At 46.1% G+C, this 18,318-nt stretch overlaps 1 protein-coding gene across 6 annotated transcripts in view; it reads left to right on the forward strand.

Annotated features, from left to right (window-relative positions):
* The window catches only part of LOC135513984 (kinesin-like protein KIF2A), a 37,712-nt gene that overhangs the window by 12,380 nt on the left and 7,014 nt on the right, over positions 1 to 18,318 (forward strand). For 2 of the 6 annotated variants that reach the window (XM_064937061.1, XM_064937060.1), the window contains exons 5-21: positions 44 to 157; positions 380 to 424; positions 1,289 to 1,389; positions 1,582 to 1,677; positions 1,777 to 1,831; positions 7,249 to 7,411; positions 7,654 to 7,744; positions 7,933 to 7,996; positions 8,096 to 8,187; positions 9,614 to 9,756; positions 9,907 to 10,111; positions 10,456 to 10,566; positions 11,875 to 11,942; positions 12,418 to 12,501; positions 13,800 to 13,944; positions 14,145 to 14,246; positions 14,505 to 14,640. In XM_064937061.1, the coding sequence (XP_064793133.1) occupies positions 44 to 157; positions 380 to 424; positions 1,289 to 1,389; positions 1,582 to 1,677; positions 1,777 to 1,831; positions 7,249 to 7,411; positions 7,654 to 7,744; positions 7,933 to 7,996; positions 8,096 to 8,187; positions 9,614 to 9,756; positions 9,907 to 10,111; positions 10,456 to 10,566; positions 11,875 to 11,942; positions 12,418 to 12,501; positions 13,800 to 13,944; positions 14,145 to 14,246; positions 14,505 to 14,640 (1,815 nt within the window). The remainder of the gene's footprint in view (positions 1 to 43; positions 158 to 379; positions 425 to 1,288; positions 1,390 to 1,581; positions 1,678 to 1,776; positions 1,832 to 7,248; positions 7,412 to 7,653; positions 7,745 to 7,932; positions 7,997 to 8,095; positions 8,188 to 9,613; positions 9,757 to 9,906; positions 10,112 to 10,455; positions 10,567 to 11,874; positions 11,943 to 12,417; positions 12,502 to 13,799; positions 13,945 to 14,144; positions 14,247 to 14,504; positions 14,641 to 18,318) is intronic. The other 4 variants (XM_064937063.1, XM_064937062.1, XM_064937064.1 and 1 more) reach the window with 3 other exon arrangements.

Genomic DNA, 18,318 nt, shown 5'->3' on the forward strand with positions numbered 1-18,318 from the left:
AAACAGGCCCTCTTGATAACTCTCTGTGTTGTGGGTTCCACAGTGGTGTCGACCCGGGCCAGACCAGCTCCACCCCAGCAGCCAGAGCCTTCTCCTCCTCCTGCCCAGCAGCCAGCCCAGCCCACCCAGGCCCAGACAGCCCAACAGTTAGCCAATGGTAGGAACATCACGGCTATATCCGTCTATGTTGGAGTTACATTTTGACATATTTACTCATTCCGGAAATCTGAATGTTCTGTCATTTTCACCCTCCTAAGCATTCCCCGGAAATATTATTTGTTATTCCATTTCATGTTGTGTATTTGTTTACGATAACATCTGACCAATAGGCTTAATGTTCCTGATTTTCTATGCTTTGTCGATCACATGTGTGTCACAGAAGCGTCATTGCATCAGCTAAGCAGAAAGGAGTTTGGACAGCTTTGTATGTATCAACTCTCCCAACCACCCCAATGCTTAATGTTATCATAGAGCCCTGTCGCTTTCCTTTGGAGAACCTTTAGTTTGGGATTATTACTCGCCTAAAAGGCTTCCGCTATATTCAAAGCCTTGATCGGGGCTCCCCCCTACCAATGGAATCAGAGACAGAGAGACATCCTCGTAGCTCTCTCTCTATTTCTCTCTTCCTTCCTTCCTGCCGGCCAGCCTGGCACTGGTTCTGACCTGGCCCTGCTCCCCCAGATTACTGCAGGTTATTAATCCTTGCTCTCTGCTCTGAATGACGAGCCTGCAGGCCTTCAGATGGGGCTGTATGCTAGAGGAAGGGTTACTGTGCTGCTCAGCTGGATATCTTGGGGTCTGGTGGAATCAGAAATGGGCCACTGACACTCACTTTATACTCTCCTCTCTCGTATGATCAGATTTTCAAATTATGAATTGGGTTTCTAAATGATACTAACTGTAATATGATGCAGGATTTATGTAACTTTTGAGGAACCTAGACTAAGAAGTCCCCTATGTACTCATATCTCTGCTTTCCCAGTCAGCATTTGACTGTTGTTGGATCAGTGGTTGGTCAAGAGCCCTATAGTAGTGTAATAGGAATAGAAGGGTTACCAGGGTAAGGTTTGTGCCAGCTGCTGTAGCCTGCCCTCAGGCCTGTATAAAGTTGCTGTCCCCCTGGATGCTAGAAGGCCCAGTCCCCAGCCAGCCACCACTCTGTCTGGACAACCCTATAGTAGGGAAACACCAGCAGAGGAAGAGCTCCCTTTCAGAAAGGTTGAGTGTGCATGTTCTGTGAAAGGCAGCGTTTGTGACTTCCTGTTCCTTTGCCGGGGTTTCCTGGCAGGGAGGAGGAAGTCCAACTGTGTGAAGGAAGTGGAGAAACTGCAGGAGAAGAGAGAGAGACGACGGATACAGCAACAGGAGCTGAGGGAGAAGAAGGCACAGGTACAGGGGCACTCCTCCTTCCATCCTCTGACCCCCCCCCCCATATCTCCTCTAATATCTGGGTTTATAAGATATAAGATAATTGACTCACTATAGCAATGTTAGTCATTGAACACATTTTCTTTAGTGAAAATAACTTGCTAATTCAATTCAAGTATAAATTGAACAGTGACCTAACATAATCGTTCTCAGGAGGTGGACACCACTGTCCCTAACTATGAGATCCTGCATATGATCAGAGACTTCCGTGCCAGTCTGGACTACCGGCCGCTGTCCACCACAGATCTGGTGAGTACAGACAACACCCTGCTCTCTCTCCCTCTCCCTGCTTTCTCTCCCTCTGTCCCAATACAATGGCCTGATTAATGTGTGTTTTTATTTTGTCAGATTGAAGAGCACAGAATATGTGTTTGTGTGAGGAAACGTCCACTCAACAAGAAAGGTAAGGAGGACATCCAACAGAGCCTTTAATCATAATGAGGAACCAGTCACGAGTTTACCTACTATGAGCTTTTGGACGGTCATAATCAGTCAGGTTCAGGTATTTTCTTATGGCCTGCAATCAGGGAAACTACACTACATGACCAAAAGTATGTTGACACCTTCTCGTCTGATCATCATTCCAATATCATGGGCATTCATATGGAGTTGGTCCCCCCCTTTGCTGCTATAACAGCCTCCACTCTTCTGGGAAGGATTTCCACTAGATGTTTGAACATTGCTGCAGGGACTTGCTTCCATTTAGCCACAAGAGCATTAGTGAGGTCGGGCACTGATGTTGGGCGATTAGGCCTGGCTCGCAGTTGAATTTCCAATTCATCCCAAAAGTGTTCAATGGAGTTGAGGTCAGGGCTCTGTGCAGGCCAGTCAAGTTCTTCCACACCGATCTCGACAAACTATTTCTGTATGGACCTTGCTTTGTGCACAGGGGAATTGTCATGTTGAAACAGGAAAGGGCCTTCCCCAAACTGTTGCCACGAAGTTGGAAGCACATAATCATTTAGAATGTCATTTCCCTTCACCTGAACTAAGGGGCCTAGCTCGACCCATGAAAAACAGCCCCAGACCATTATTCCTCCTCCACCAAACTTTACAGTTTGCACTATGCATTCCGGTGGGTAGCGTTCTCCTGGCATCTGCCAAACCCAGATTCATCTGTCGGGTTGCCAGATAGTGAAGTGTGATTCATCACTCAAGAGAACGCGTTTCCACTGCTCCGGAGCCCAATGGCGGTGAGCTTTACACCACTCTAGCCAACGCTTGGCATTGCACATGTTAGGCTTGTGTGCGGCTACTCGGCCAACAGTTCTTGTGCTGACATTGCTTCCAGAGGCAGTTTGGAACTCGGTAGTGAGTGTTGCAACCGAGGACAGACTATTTTTCTGCATTTCAGCACACGCCGGTCCTGTTCTGTGAGCTTGTGTGGTCTTCCAATTTGCGGCTGAGCCGTTATTGCTCCTAGACGTTTGAACTTCTCAATAACAGCACTTACAGTTGACCGGTGCAGCTCTAGCAGGGCAGAAATTTGACGAACTGACTTGTTGGAAAGGTGGCATCCTATGACGGTGCAACATTGAACGTCACTGAACTCTTCAGTGAGGCCAATGTTTGTCTATGGAGATTGCATGGCGGTGTGCTCAATTTTAGACACCTGTCAGCAACGGGTGTGGCTGAAATAGCTCAAGTCGCTAATTTGAAGGGGTTTCCACATACTTTTGTGTATATTACATTTACATTACATTTAAGTCATTTAGCAGACGCTCTTATCCAGAGCGACTTACAAATTGGTGAATTCACCTTCTGACATCCAGTGGAACAGCCACTTACAATAGTGCATCTAAATCATTTAAGGGGGGGGAGAAGGATTACTTATCCTATCCTAGGTATTCCTTGAAGAGGTGGGGTTTCAGGTGTCTCCGGAAGGTGGTGATTGACTCTGCTGTCCTGGCGTCGTGAGGGAGTTTGTTCCACCATTGGGGGGCCAGAGCAGCGAACAGTTTTGACTGGGCTGAGAGGGAACTGTACTTCCTCAGTGGTAGGGAGGCGAGCAGGCCAGAGGTGGATGAACGTAGTGCCCTTGTTTGGGTGTAGGGCCTGATCAGAGCCTGGAGGTACTGCGGTGCCGTTCCCCTCACAGCTCCGTAGGCAAGCACCATGGTCTTGTAGCGGATGCGAGCTTCAACTGGAAGCCAGTGGAGAGAGCGGAGGAGCGGGGTGACGTGAGAGAACTTGGGAAGGTTGAACACCAGACGGGCTGCGGCGTTCTGGATGAGTTGTAGGGGTTTAATGGCACAGGCAGGGAGCCCAGCCAACCGTGATGGCGAGATCATGGAACGGGCAGTCCTTCCCCGGGAGGAAGAGCAGCTCCGTCTTGCCGAGGTTCAGCTTGAGGTGGTGATCCGTCATCCACACTGATATGTCTGCCAGACATGCAGAGATGCGATTCGCCACCTGGTCATCAGAAGGGGGAAAGGAGAAGATTAATTGTGTGTCGTCTGCATAGCAATGATAGGAGAGACCATGTGAGGTTATGACAGAGCCAAGTGACTTGGTGTATAGCGAGAATAGGAGAGGGCCTAGAACAGAGCCCTGGGGGACACCAGTGGTGAGAGCGCGTGGTGAGGAGACAGATTCTCGCCACGCCACCTGGTAGGAGCGACCTGTCAGGTAGGACGCAATCCAAGCGTGGGCCGCGCCGGAGATGCCCAACTCGGAGAGGGTGGAGAGGAGGATCTGATGGTTCACAGTATCGAAGGCAGCCGATAGGTCTAGAAGGATGAGAGCAGAGGAGAGAGAGTTAGCTTTAGCAGTGCGGAGCGCCTCCGTGATACAGAGAAGAGCAGTCTCAGTTGAATGACTAGTCTTGAAACCTGACTGATTTGGATCAAGAAGGTCATTCTGAGAGAGATAGCGGGAGAGCTGGCCAACGACGGCACGTTCAAGAGTTTTGGAGAGAAAAGAGAGAAGGGATACTGGTCTGTAGTTGTTGACATCGGAGGGATCGAGTGTAGGTTTTTTCAGAAGGGGTGCAACTCTCGCTCTCTTGAAGACGGAAGGGACGTAGCCAGCGGTCAGGGATGAGTTGATGAGCGAGGTGAGGTAAGGGAGAAGGTCTCCGGAAATGGTCTGGAGAAGAGAGGAGGGGATAGGGTCAAGCGGGCAGGTTGTTGGGCGGCCGGCCGTCACAAGAAGCGAGATTTCATCTGGAGAGAGAGGGGAGAAAGAGGTCAGAGCACAGGGTAGGGCAGTGTGAGCAGAACCAGCGGTGTCGTTTGACTTAGCAAACGAGGATCGGATGTCGTCGACCTTCTTTTCAAAATGGTTGATGAAGTCATCTGCAGAGAGGGAGGAGGGGGGAGGAGGATTCAGGAGGGAGGAGAAGGTGGCAAAGAGCTTCCTAGGGTTAGAGGCAGATGCTTGGAATTTAGAGTGGTAGAAAGTGGCTTTAGCAGCAGAGACAGAGGAGGAAAATGTAGAGAGGAGGGAGTGAAAGGATGCCAGGTCCGCAGGGAGGCGAGTTTTCCTCCATTTCCGCTCGGCTGCCCGGAGCTCTGTTCTGTGAGCTCGCAATGAGTCGTCGAGCCACGGAGCGGGAGGGGAGGACCGAGCCGGCCTGGAGGATAGGGGACATAGAGAGTCAAAGGATGCAGAAAGGGAAGAGAGGAGGGTTGAGGAGGCAGAATCAGGAGATAGGTTGGAGAAGGTATGAGCAGAGGGAAGAGATGATAGGATGGAAGAGGAGAGAGTAGCGGGGGAGAGAGAGCGAAGGTTGGGACGGCGCGATACCATCCGAGTAGGGGCAGTGTGGGAAGTGTTGGATGAGAGCGAGAGGGAAAAGGATACAAGGTAGTGGTCGGAGACTTGGAGGGGAGTTGCAATGAGGTTAGTGGAAGAACAGCATCTAGTAAAGATGAGGTCGAGCGTATTGCCTGCCTTGTGAGTAGGGGGAAGGTGAGAGGGTGAGGTCAAAAGAGGAGAGGAGTGGAAAGAAGGAGGCAGAGAGGAATGAGTCAAAGGTAGACGTGGGGAGGTTAAAATCGCCCAGGACTGTGAGAGGTGAGCCGTCCTCAGGAAAGGAGCTTATCAAGGCATCAAGCTCATTGATGAACTCTCCGAGGGAACCTGGAGGGCGATAAATGATAAGGATGTTAAGCTTGAAAGGGCTGGTAACTGTGACAGCATGGAATTCAAAGGAGGCGATAGACAGATGGGTAAGGGGAGAAAGAGAGAATGACCACTTGGGAGAGATGAGGATCCCGGTGCCACCACCCCGCTGACCAGAAGCTCTCGGGGTGTGCGAGAACACGTGGGCGGACGAAGAGAGAGCAATAGGAGTAGCAGTGTTATCTGTGGTGATCCATGTTTCCGTCAGTGCCAAGAAGTCGAGGGACTGGAGGGAGGCATAGGCTGAGATGAACTCTGCCTTGTTGGCCGCAGATCGGCAGTTCCAGAGGCTACCGGAGACCTGGAACTCCACGTGGGTCGTGCGCGCTGGGACCACCAGATTAGGGTGGCTGCGGCCACGCGGTGTGGAGCGTTTGTATGGTCTGTGCAGAGAGGAGAGAACAGGGATAGATAGACACATAGTTGACAGGCTACAGAAGAGGCTACGCTAATGCAAGGAGATTGGAATGACAAGTGGACTACACGTCTCGAATGTTCAGAAAGTTAAGCTTACGTAGCAAGAATCTTATTGACTAAAAATGATTGAAATGATACAGTACTGCTGGAGTAGGCTAGCTGGCAGTGGCTGCGATGTTGACACTACACTAATCAAGTCGTTCCGTCGAGTGTAATAGTTTCTACAGTGCTGCTATTTGGGGCTGCGTTACGTTAGCTAGCTAGCTAGCAGTGTTGATTACGTTACACCTTCTGTTATGTTAAAAGAACGACAATAGCTGGCTAGCTAACCTAGAAAATCGCTCTAGACTACACAATTGTCTTAGATACAAAGACGGCTATGTAGCTAGCTAGCTACGATCAAACAAATCAAACCGTTGTACTGTAATAGTTTCTACAGTGCTGCTATTCGGGGGCTAGCTGGCTAGCTAGCAGTGATGATTGCGTTACGTTACGTTAAAAGAACGATAATAGCTGGCTAGCTAACCTAGAAAATCGCTCTAGACTACACAATTGTCTTAGATACAAAGACGGCTATGTAGCTAGCTAGCTACGATCAAACAAATCAAACCGTTGTACTGTAATAGTTTCTACAGTGCTGCTAGTCGGGGGCTAGCTGGCTAGCTAGCAGTGTTGATTGCGTTACGTTACGTTAAAAGAACGACAATAGCTGGCTAGCTAACCTAGAAAATCGCTCTAGACTACACAATTGTCTTAGATACAAAGACGGCTATGTAGCTAGCTAGCTACGATCAAACAAATCAAACCGTTGTACTGTAATAGTTTCTACAGTGCTGCTATTCGGGGGCTAGCTGGCTAGCTAGCAGTGTTGATTGCGTTAAGTTACGTTAAAAGAACGACAATAGCTGGCTAGCTAACCTAGAAAATCGCTCTAGACTACACAATTGTCTTAGACGTTAGCTAGTTGCTTAGCTAGCTGCTGGGCAGATAGCAGTGTAGACTACGTTAGGACGACTACGTTAGGACGACGAAATACGATAATTACGCAATTATCTTTGATACAAAGACGGCTATGTAGCTAGCTAAGAAGAAATTGCTAAGATTAGACAAATCAAACCGTTGTACTATAATGAAATGTAATGAAAGGTTATACTACCTGCGGACCGAAGTGTAGATGCGACCGCTCGCTCCAACCCGGAACCGGAAGTGTGTGTATATAGTGTGTATATAGTGTATCTTCTCTGTATACTTTCATTAACATGGCTGTGTGTGTTCTAGAGTTGACTATAAGGGACCTGGATGTGATTACCATCCCCAGTAAGGATGTGGTGATGGTCCATGAGCCCAAGCAGAAGGTGGACCTGACGCGCTACCTGGAAAACCAGACCTTCCGCTTCGACTACGCCTTTGATGACAGCACCACTAATGAAATGGTTTACAGGTCAGACAGAGAGCAGTCGGTTGTTGCAGTAAAACAACTGTTTTGTTTGATGTGCCAGCTGTATGTTTTTACTGGAATTCAATCCAGGAGGACTGCTTGCATTGGGTGTGTGTGTGTGTAGGATGTATTTTGATGGTGTGTGTTTGTTAGGATGTTGTGATGGAATGTGTGCAAGTATGTGTTTTGCTAGTGTGTGTGAATGCACACACACTGACGAGTGGATTTGTGTGTTTCTACTACAGGTTTACTGCCAGGCCCCTGGTGGAGACCATCTTTGAGAGGGGCATGGCCACGTGCTTCGCCTATGGACAGACTGGTAGTGGCAAAACACATGTGAGTCGCACACACACCAGCCTCCTCATCCTCTTCTGCTGATGCATGTCAATTATTAAACACTAACTTAACAATAACATTACATCCGTGACATCCAGGTTCAATGTGTACAAGCGTTGTTGCATTTTCATTTCTATTTATGTTTCACCCACAATCAGAACTGTGAATATTGCCATCTTTTGTTTCAGACTATGGGTGGAGATTTTTCTGGAAAGAACCAGGATTGTTCTAAAGGGATTTATGCATTAGCTGGTAAGTGATTCTTAGTATTGTTGTAGGTTCTGAGCATTACAGCACCAATTACAATTGTAAAACCTTCTCTTAGTCTTTTCCCCCTTTGTCCTCATGCAGCTCGGGATGTGTTTGTCATGTTGAAGAAACCCTGCCACAAGAAGTTAGATCTTCAGGTGTACGCAACCTTCTTTGAAATCTACAGTGGAAAGGCAAGTGATTAATGACTTGTTTATACAGCATCCACTTGTGGTTTTGGTTGTAGGTAATGTTCCTTCTAAGCTGCGCGTGTGCGTGACCACGCATCTCCAGGACTGCCGGGGCAATAGACGCAAGAGATTTGAGTTTCACTGAGTTCGTCCCATCAGTTTGTACTATCAACGTTTTTCTCTAATGTGATCGAATCAACATTATCAGCCCCTTTTCAATGCAACAAAACAAATCTAACTTTGCAAGATTGAGTCTTTAATTAAAGGGTCTGTTGCATATAAATTAATAGGCAGAGTGTAGCCTACATTGTCCAATTCTCTTTATAAACTGGGTGGTTCGAGCCCTGAATGCTGGTTGGCTGAAAGCTGTGGTATATCAGCCCGTATACCATGGGTATGACAAAATGTTTATTTATACTGCCCTAATTATGTTGTTATCTAGATTATAATATCAATAAGGCACCTCAGGGTTGTGTGATAGTTGTGGTATATTGGCCATATAAGGGCTGTGTCCTTGAGAACATCCCTTAGCCGTGGTATATTAGCTATATACCACACCCCGTCGGGCCTTATTGCTTGGTAATAATAATATATTTGATTTTGTAATGTGGTTTATTTAAGCAATAAGGCACGAGGGGGTGTAGTATATGACCTATATACCACGACTAAGGGCTGTTCTTATGCACGACGCAACGCGGAGTCCTTGGACACAGCCCTTAGCCGTGGTATATTGGCTATATATCACAAACCCCCGAGGTGCCTTATTGCTATTATAAACTGGTTACCAATGTAATTAGAGCAGTAAAAATACATGTTTTGTCATACCCATGGTGTACGGTCTGATATAGCACAGCTGTCAGCCAATGAGCATTCGGTGCTCGAACCGCACAGTTTATATTGCATCATATATCACATTACAATACAATTTACAATGACCTATTTGGTCCATGACGTTAAAAAAAAAAGATTTTTTTAAGTCTCATGGAATGTAGGCCTATAATATAACTTTAAAGCTATTTCCATGTGAAAATATTAGAGGATTTTGTCCATTGGTTTCGTTGGTAGGCCACTGATAGGCCTACATTATGCACAAATAGCCATTAGACTATTGACTACTGTCTAAAACTTTAAGGGTACAGCCTCAGTGTTCACTGTAAACATGTGCTGGAGGTTGCACAGAATTCTCACAACGTTCAAGTTTCTGCTTCCAAGACCTCAATTGGTCAGTGCCCCAAAATAATGTAGGGAACTTGGTTGTAAGTGTTTAACTCAGACTGTAAGGGGAAACTGTGTATTGCTCCCGTGGGTGATTATATTGACAGACTGGTTTTAAGTTGCGGTTCTATATGTGTTGGACCTGACTGTGTTTAACCTGACTGCGTGTGTGGTTGTATAGGTATTTGGCATGATTGTTGTGTGTGTCTTCTAGGTGTTTGACCTGCTGAATGGTAAGGCTAAGCTCCGAGTGCTGGAGGATGGGAAGCAGCAGGTGCAGGTGGTGGGGTTGCATGAGAGAGATGTCAAATGCACAGAGGATGTCCTCAAACTCATAGAAGTGGGCAACAGCTGCAGGTAAGGCAACGGAGTGGAAGGTATTTGTAGCAACATCCCACAGTTGCCCTAACTAATGACATAAACGGTGATCTTTAAAATGTTATTGTGCATTACATTTAAATGCTCTCCTTCCTGCTTTCTTTCTCCCTCTCTGTCCCTCTCTCTCAGAACGTCAGGGCAGACCTCGGCCAACGCCCACTCGTCCCGTAGCCACGCCGTGTTCCAGATCATTCTGAGGAGGAAGGGGAAGATGCATGGCAAGTTCTCCCTGATCGACCTGGCGGGGAACGAGAGGGGGGCCGACACATCCAGCGCTGACCGCCAGACACGCCTGGAGGGCGCTGAGATCAACAAGAGCCTTCTGGCACTAAAGGTCATAGGGGAGAGGTCAGAGGGCAGCTGCAGAGCATTCTGACAGGGACACTCGGTAGAAAGTCAGCAGATGTTTAGTCTGGCAGTTCAAGTAAAAGTTTATTAATCTTAGATGGATTTACAGGATTATACATGAATACAGCTCTGATAGTGTGCTGTCTGAGATGCATGTTCCTCCAGTTGAACAGAACTAGCAGGCTTAGTTGGACATAACGTAATCTTATAGAAATGGTCAACTGTATTTTTCCTGTCCCATCTCTCTCAGAATGTATATCAGTCAGCCAGTCAGACTTAGCAGCAGGCAGACAAACTGTAGCTCATTGTGTCTCTCTTTAACTCTACCAGGAGTGCATCAGGGCGCTGGGACGGAACAAACCACACACTCCATTCAGGGCCAGCAAGCTCACACAGGTCCTCCGAGACTCCTTCATAGGGGAGAACTCCCGCACATGCATGGTGAGTTCATCATTTGTCACTGCTAGTGGGATTGGTAATTGGTGAATTCTTTCCTCACTGGCATATGGTTCAGTCATCTCTGATTTTATTAAAAATTACTTTTTTTAAGACACCTTGCCAATGGTCTAGGCCAGGGGTCACCAAAGTATTCCTAGTCGATCGCCAAACATTTCTCTTAAAAAAACAACGATAAAGCCTTGTGTTTCTATTTTTTGTTGTTTTTGTATCGCGCCGTTGGCTGGGTAGGCGAAGTGTTCCTATTTTGAACCATTTCATGTGTCTGAAGGTACATACTCTGCCTTCCCGTCGGGCCCAGAGAGCAAATCAAGCACACTATAGGCCTACTGCTGGCCAATCGGATGACTCAGATTACCATGTCTGCGATAACATAGCAGGCTTAAAAGAAAGCTAAAGTTGATGCTGTGAGATTAAAACGTTTAAAACCATGACTCGAGAGACTGTCAATGAATACAGCAAAGAGCTGCTGTTTTTATGACTGAGTTCATGTTTGTTCTTATTCAGCTCTGTCAACACTTTATTCAACTCTTTCATAAGCCATTTAATGGGTGTTCTTCCACTTGTGCTACAACCACCACTGCAGCTTTAATGAATGAGAAGGAAAGTGTATCGATAGGCTTGTTGTTATTATTAGCAGCTTGGGAATATTTCACTTTCTCTGTTCATAGGAATAACAACATTCATTTGTGCATGAGGCAGAAATAATTTGGTGCGACTAGAGTTTGGCTATCAGCTAGAAGACAGTGTCCCTTTTTGGTCAGTGTCAGTAGAAGAAAGGGAGTGGTGGGATGTTGAGGCTGACCCTCAGTCTGCTGCGCTCTCCCTCTGCTGAGATTGACCATCAGATGCAGGCACCATCAATCAGCCCAGAAAAAGAAAAAGCTAATTATTTAAATGTATGTTCACTCAGCTGTGCCTCACAAGTAATACAACAACTGATCTATTACCGGTGTGATCATATAGACTACCTCAAAAAAAGTATATAATTTTCAGGGAAATTCAACTGTAGCCAATATGCAGTGTTAATGTGTTGGGCCTATAACCTACTGTATGAACCTCAATGCTACAGAACTGTTTTTAATTGGTTAATGTTGCATAGACATATTTTTGAAGTGATCTTGACTCAGAAAGGTTGGTGACCACTGATCTAGGCCTATATCGACCCTGTAGGGGACCCTGTAGCTTGTAAGTAAGCACATTTTCTGCAAAGGACAGGCCACACCTTACTTGGTCTTTGTACTGGCCTTACCTTACCTCCACTGCGTTTCTCCTCACCTCTGTCCTATCCAGATAGCCACCATCTCTCCTGGCATGACATCCTGTGAGAACACCCTCAACACGCTACGCTACGCTAACAGGTGGGCACACGTGTTACAGCTGGCCATGGGAAACTGTCTCTCCTACAATTGTGCTTTCCATCTGTGATCAGCACAGAAGTGTCTGAGAAAAGGAATATAGGAACCTCTTCTTTGAATATGCTCCCTTTACGTTTCTATGGACCTTGAGCTCTTCATTGTGCTCGTTCACACAGCATTTTTGTGCTTAGAAATGGGTAGATGATGCTTCTGAGCCTCAATAGGCAGATATAATGATGTAAAGAAAGGGCTCTCTATGATCATACAATTATTTGAATTGGGAATATCTGCCTGCAGCAGTTTGATGAGATGTAGGCTACATGTGAAAGACTGAATGAGTGCCACTGTGGCAGGCAGGTCATGGGGAAAGGAAAATGCCTATTTCTCTCTCTAGTTTTGTGTGTCCTGACTCTCGTCCCCTCTCTCTTGTGTTTCTTGCTCCTCTACTCTGGGCCTGGTGCTGTGCTCTGCTCTGCAGAGTAAAGGAGTTTGGGATCAGTCCCTCAGACATCCCCTTCTCCCAGGGCGGTGGAAGTTGCTCGGAGCTCTCGCCCACCCATGAGTACGATGACTTAGCTACTTCTTCCTGCAGTTCAAGCACCTTCCCATTGTGTGCACACACATACAAATACCTTTTTGGTTGTCAAAGCATACACTTACCTGCATGCTTTCCATGTATACATACATTAGTTGGATAATACACACAACACACTTTCTTTTGGTCTTTGTTCTATCGTTCTCACCAGTCTCTGTGGAGGACTTGTCCATGCGTCTTATTCCTCATTTCCTTCCCTTTTTATTCCATCTCCATGAAACATTCTTTCATCCTTTTCTCCAGCCTTGGCATGTGCTCTGCGATCATCTTTTGCTGTGCTGAGTGAGATTGTGTTAACTTGTGAAAGCTGTTCTCCTCATATCTTCTCATGGACAATAATGTGTGCCCTTGCGCTTTTTCACATAATGTTCTTGTGATGTGGCATTTGGTTCCAAATCTTTGTTTATGGTGTCATGTAGCATAACCAGTCAGTCAGGCCTATTAGTTAACGCCTAGTATTTGACTGGTAATTTTATACTATGCTAGTTAGAGGATAGTTCCTTGGCAAAGTACCTGCAATTATTGCCAAAGGTGCAGTGAGACCAGCCTGTGTTTATTCCAACTGCTACAGCAATTCCTGTCACCACCCAGTCAGTCATGGCTTAGAGACAAGTCAATAAGGTTAGGCTGTACTGGACCATATCAGCTCAGTCACACCTCATTAAACATACACGAGATGCCAGAAGTATAGACAGTCCTGGCCATATGTTTGTCCTATCATGCCAACTCATTGTCGCTCATTGTCATGCCAAACATGGCTAACATGCAAGGGCCCTGTTGAAACACACAGCTTCTACAGTTCTATAGCATCATCATTTAGAGCTGCTTCAGTGGGGAACAACTAATCTAGCACTCTTGAATTTGATTAACTCATTATTCTTATATTGCTTAATTCGGTTTTATTGACTGAAAAAATAAAACATTTTATTTTAAAGATACCATATCACTGTAACTTAAAATGGATTGTCAAGCAAGTTGCAACCAATAAGAGCACAGATGATGGACCCATTGGCTGCACATGGTGTCACTGGTGTTGTGATGGTTTCTGGGTATCTATTCAATGGGCCAAAACATTCAGCCAAATGTATTGCATAGAACTGACGAGACTTAATATTTTGAGTCAAAGTCATATCCAAGTAATGCATTTCTATCTGCAATATCCTGACTGTTTGTCCCTACTGAATAAGGCCCAGCATATGGAGTGTATTTAACTGGGCTGAGCAGCACTGTCAGCTGACTGGAGGATGGTGTTGATTGACACACAGAGTGAAGGAGTTGACGGTGGACGCTAACCAGGTGACCGAGGGGGTCCGGCCCAACATCCATGTGGTGGACCTGCTGGACTACGACTGGGACCACCTGGGCAGCTCCCCCCAGATAGACGACCTCAAACTGCTCTGTGAGCAGAACGTAAGCCACACTCTTATAATACACTCTTATTGCACTTTTATGCTCACTCAGCTTGTACCCTAGATGGTTTTCTCACTGTGTGTGTGTGTGCATGAGTTTGTGCATGAGCCCCAGCTCTTCCTTCCCTGAGGCCATTTATTTAAAAGAGGTGATGCTGGTGTGTGTGTGTGTGTTACTCTGACTGTTGTCTGTCTTTCCAGGAGGAGGAGGTGTCACCCCAGCTCTTTAACTTCCATGAGGCTGTGTCTCAGATGGTGGAGATGGAGGAACAGGTGCTGGAGGACCACAGAGCTGTCTTCCAGGTCAGACGACATTAACAGATGGCTCCTCTTAGATCCTTTCACATATGGTTAGGAGGACCTCTGTGTTGAATTAATCTGCAAGATTAATGTCCTGTGGAGCGACTATCCATGAAATTCTCTAAATCATCCACTTCTTCAAGCTAATGTAATACTGACTTGATGGGAGCAAAGTCATTGATTTAAATAATTTGTTTGTCAGTAGGAAGATGAGATGACCGTTATTGGTGAGTTGTTAATGTGTGTGTCTTTTGTGAGCAGGAGTCTATCCGGTGGCTGGAGGATGAGAAGGTTCTGCTGGAAATGACTGAGGAGGTGGACTATGATGTGGACTCCTACGCCACTCAGCTAGAGCAGATACTGGATCAGAAGATTGATATCCTCACTGAGCTCAGAGGTAAGCAGCCTAGACATGTATTATTACAGTGACATGGTACCGTTTCAGTCAGATGGAAGGAACATCTCTAAGGAATGAGGTTTGGTCCATTTACACTTCATGGCCAAAAGTATGCTCACCTGGAAAATCCCATTCCAAAATCAAAGGCATTAACATGGAGTCGGTCTCCCCTTTGCTGTTATCACAGCCTCCACTCTTCTGGGAAGGCTTTCCACTAGATGTTGGAACATTGCTGCAGAGACTTGCTTCCATTCAGCCACGAGCATTAGTGAGGTTGGGCGATTATGCCTGGTTCGCAGTTGGCGTTCCAATTCATCCCGAAGGTGTTCAATGGGGTTGAGGTCAGGGCTCTGTGCAGGCCAATCACGTTCTTCCACACTGATCTCAACAAACCATTTCTGTATGGACCTCGCTTTGTGCATGGGGGCATTGTCATGCTGAAACAGGAAAGAGCCTTCACTAAACTGTTTCCACAAAGTTTGAAGCACAGAATTGTCTAGAATATCATTGTATGCTGTAGCATTAAGATTTCCCTTCAAATGAACTAAGGGGCCTAGTCCGAACCATGAAAAAGAAGCCCCAGACCATTATTCCTCCTCTACCAAACTTTACAGTTGGCACTATTAATTTGTGCAACTCCATTGTTTCCTCCTCCCAGAGCGCTAAGAACCTTGGCGTGATCCTGGACAACACCCTGTCGTTCTCAACTAACATCAAGGCGGTGGCCCGTTCCTGTAGGTTCATGCTCTACAACATCCGCAGAGTACGCCCCTGCCTCACACAGGAAGCGGCGCAGGTCCTAATCCAGGCACTTGTCATCTCCCGTCTGGATTACTGCAACTCGCTGTTGGCTGGGCTCCCTGCCTGTGCCATTAAACCCCTACAACTCATCCAGAACGCCGCAGCCCGTCTGGTGTTCAACCTTCCCAAGTTCTCTCATGTCACCCCGCTCCTCCGCTCTCTCCACTGGCTTCCAGTTGAAGCTCGCATCCGCTACAAGACCATGGTGCTTGCCTACGGAGCTGTGAGGGGAACGGCACCGCAGTACCTCCAGGCTCTGATCAGGCCCTACACCCAAACAAGGGCACTGCGTTCATCCACCTCTGGCCTGCTCGCCTCCCTACCACTGAGGAAGTACAGTTCCCGCTCAGCCCAGTCAAAACTGTTCGCTGCTCTGGCCCCCAATGGTGGAACAAACTCCCTCACGACGCCAGGACAGCGGAGTCAATCACCACCTTCCGGAGACACCTGAAACCCCACCTCTTCAAGGAATACCTAGGATAGGATAAAGCAATCCTTCTCACCCCCCCTTAAATGATTTAGATGCACTATTGTAAAGTGGCTGTTCCACTGATGTCAGAAGGTGAATTCACCAATTTGTAAGTCGCTCTGGATAAGAGCGTCTGCTAAATGACTTAAATGTAAATGTAATGTGCAGGTAGTGTTCTCCTGGAATCCGCCAAACCCAGATTTGTCCGTCAGACTGCCAGATGGTGAAGCGTGAGAGAACGCATTTCCACTACTCCAGAGTCCAATGGTGGCGAGCTTTACACCACTCCAGCCGACGCTTGGCATTGTGCATGGTGATCTTAGGCTTGTGTGCGGGTGCTCGGATATGGAAATCCATTTCATGAAGCTCCCGACGAAAAGGTATTGTGCTGCTGTTGCTTCTGGAGACAGTTTGGAACTCTGTAGTGAGTGTTGCAACTAGGGTTGCAAAGGGTTGGAAACTTTCCAGGAAATTTCTGATACGAAATTATGCCTGGGAAGTTTGCTTAAATTCATCAAAACTCATCTTATATAACAGTGAACCTTTTTGTGGGATACACATAAGGCTATTCTTGGTCTTGTGGCATATTTTGGTTAAACTATCCCCAATTCAATGGAATTGCAACCCTCTGCATGCACAGTGCATTCTTCCATCACATGTACAGCTGATTCTCAAGATCTTGCACCCTAATGAGATGCTATTGAGCCTACACTACTACACTGTCTGAGCCAAGGACTACATGCTTTCTAGTAAGTTTTGATTACAATACTGGGTGAATATATTTTATATGACATACATGATTTCTTGTAAATAGTAGCCTACAGAAAAGTGTGTTTAAATAATTTTGTAACTGAATAATTTTTGCTAGTTAGTTTTTGCTACCATGTGAGTTTTAGCTGCTTGAGACTGCGAACTGAGGAGTTTTAATTCACCTGTTTCCATACATGTTTCATTTTAAAACATGTATCTTACAAAGGAGTTGTTTTAATCTAACTGCTTAACTATTTATCTGTACATGGCATTTTATTTGTTTTTTTTAAAACTCATTTTGTCCCCTAATCTTTACATGAAAATGCTACGGTCACTATCTGATGTATGGAGACATTTCACTGCAGCTAATGTAGAAGGAAAAACGGTGTACATTTGCAACAAAGATGCAGAATAAGGTCCCTAAATTTCCCTCAGCACTCACAAAAAGTCCCTCTACTTCTATTCACCAATCCCCAACCAGACATGCTTAATCTACTCATTTGCTGGATGCAGAGTTCAAGTGAAGGTGAAGCAAATCGTAGAGAAAGCAGACTGTATTGCAATCATCTCTGATGGGTGGTCAAATGTTCATGGGCAAGGAATAATTAACTACATCATCTCCGCCCCTCAACCAGTATTCTAAAAGAGCAGAGACACAAGGGACAACAGACACACACCGGTCTCTACATTGCAGATGCGCTGAAGGCAGTCATTAATGACCTTGTACCACAGAAGGTATTTGCACTGGTGACAGACAATGCTGCGAACATGAAGGCTGCTTGGTCTAAAGTGGAGGAGTCCTACTCTCACATCACACCCATTGGCTGTGCTGCTCATGCATTGAATCTGCTCCTCAAGGACATCATGGCACTGAAAACAATGGATACACTCTACAAGAGAGCCAAGGAAATTGTTAGGTATGTGAAGGGTCATCAAGTTATAGCAGCAATCTACCTCACCAAGCAAAGTGAGAAGAATAAGAACACCACATTGAAGCTGCCCAACAACACCTGTCGGGGTGTTGTAGTCATTATGTTCTACAGTCGCCTGTAAGGGAAGGAGTGTCTCCAAGAAATGGCCGTATCACAGTCTGCCGATATGGACAAACCCATCAAGAGGATCCTCCTGGATGATGTATTTTGGGAGAGAGTGGTAAGCAACCTGAAACTCCTAAAAACCTATAGCAGTAACCAGGAGAAGAGAAGAGAAGGAATCCATACTGTCCTGCCCACTTCACTGTTGCTCCAAGCAGAGGAAACTGCAGTTCTGGAATACAGTGGGGCAAAAAAGTATTTAGTCAGCCACCAATTGTGCAAGTTCTCCCACTTAAAAAGATGAGGCCTGTAATTTTAATCATAGGTACACTTCAACTATGACAGACAAAATGAGAAAAATCCAGAAAATCACACTGTAGGATTTTTAATGAATTTATTTGCAAATTATGGTGGAAAATAAGTATTTGGTCACCTACAAACAAGCCAGATTTCTGGCTCTCACAGACCTGTAACTTCTTCTTTAAGAGGCTCCTCTGTCCTCCACTTGTTACCTGTATTAATGGCACCTGTTTGAACTTGTTATCAGTATAAAAGACACCTGTCCATAACCTCACAGTCACACTCCAAACTCCACTATGGCCAAGACCAAAGAGCTGTCAAAGG

This window comes from Oncorhynchus masou, chromosome 25 (assembly GCF_036934945.1).
Source record: "Oncorhynchus masou masou isolate Uvic2021 chromosome 25, UVic_Omas_1.1, whole genome shotgun sequence".
In the NCBI taxonomy this organism is placed as follows: Eukaryota; Metazoa; Chordata; class Actinopteri; order Salmoniformes; family Salmonidae; genus Oncorhynchus; species Oncorhynchus masou.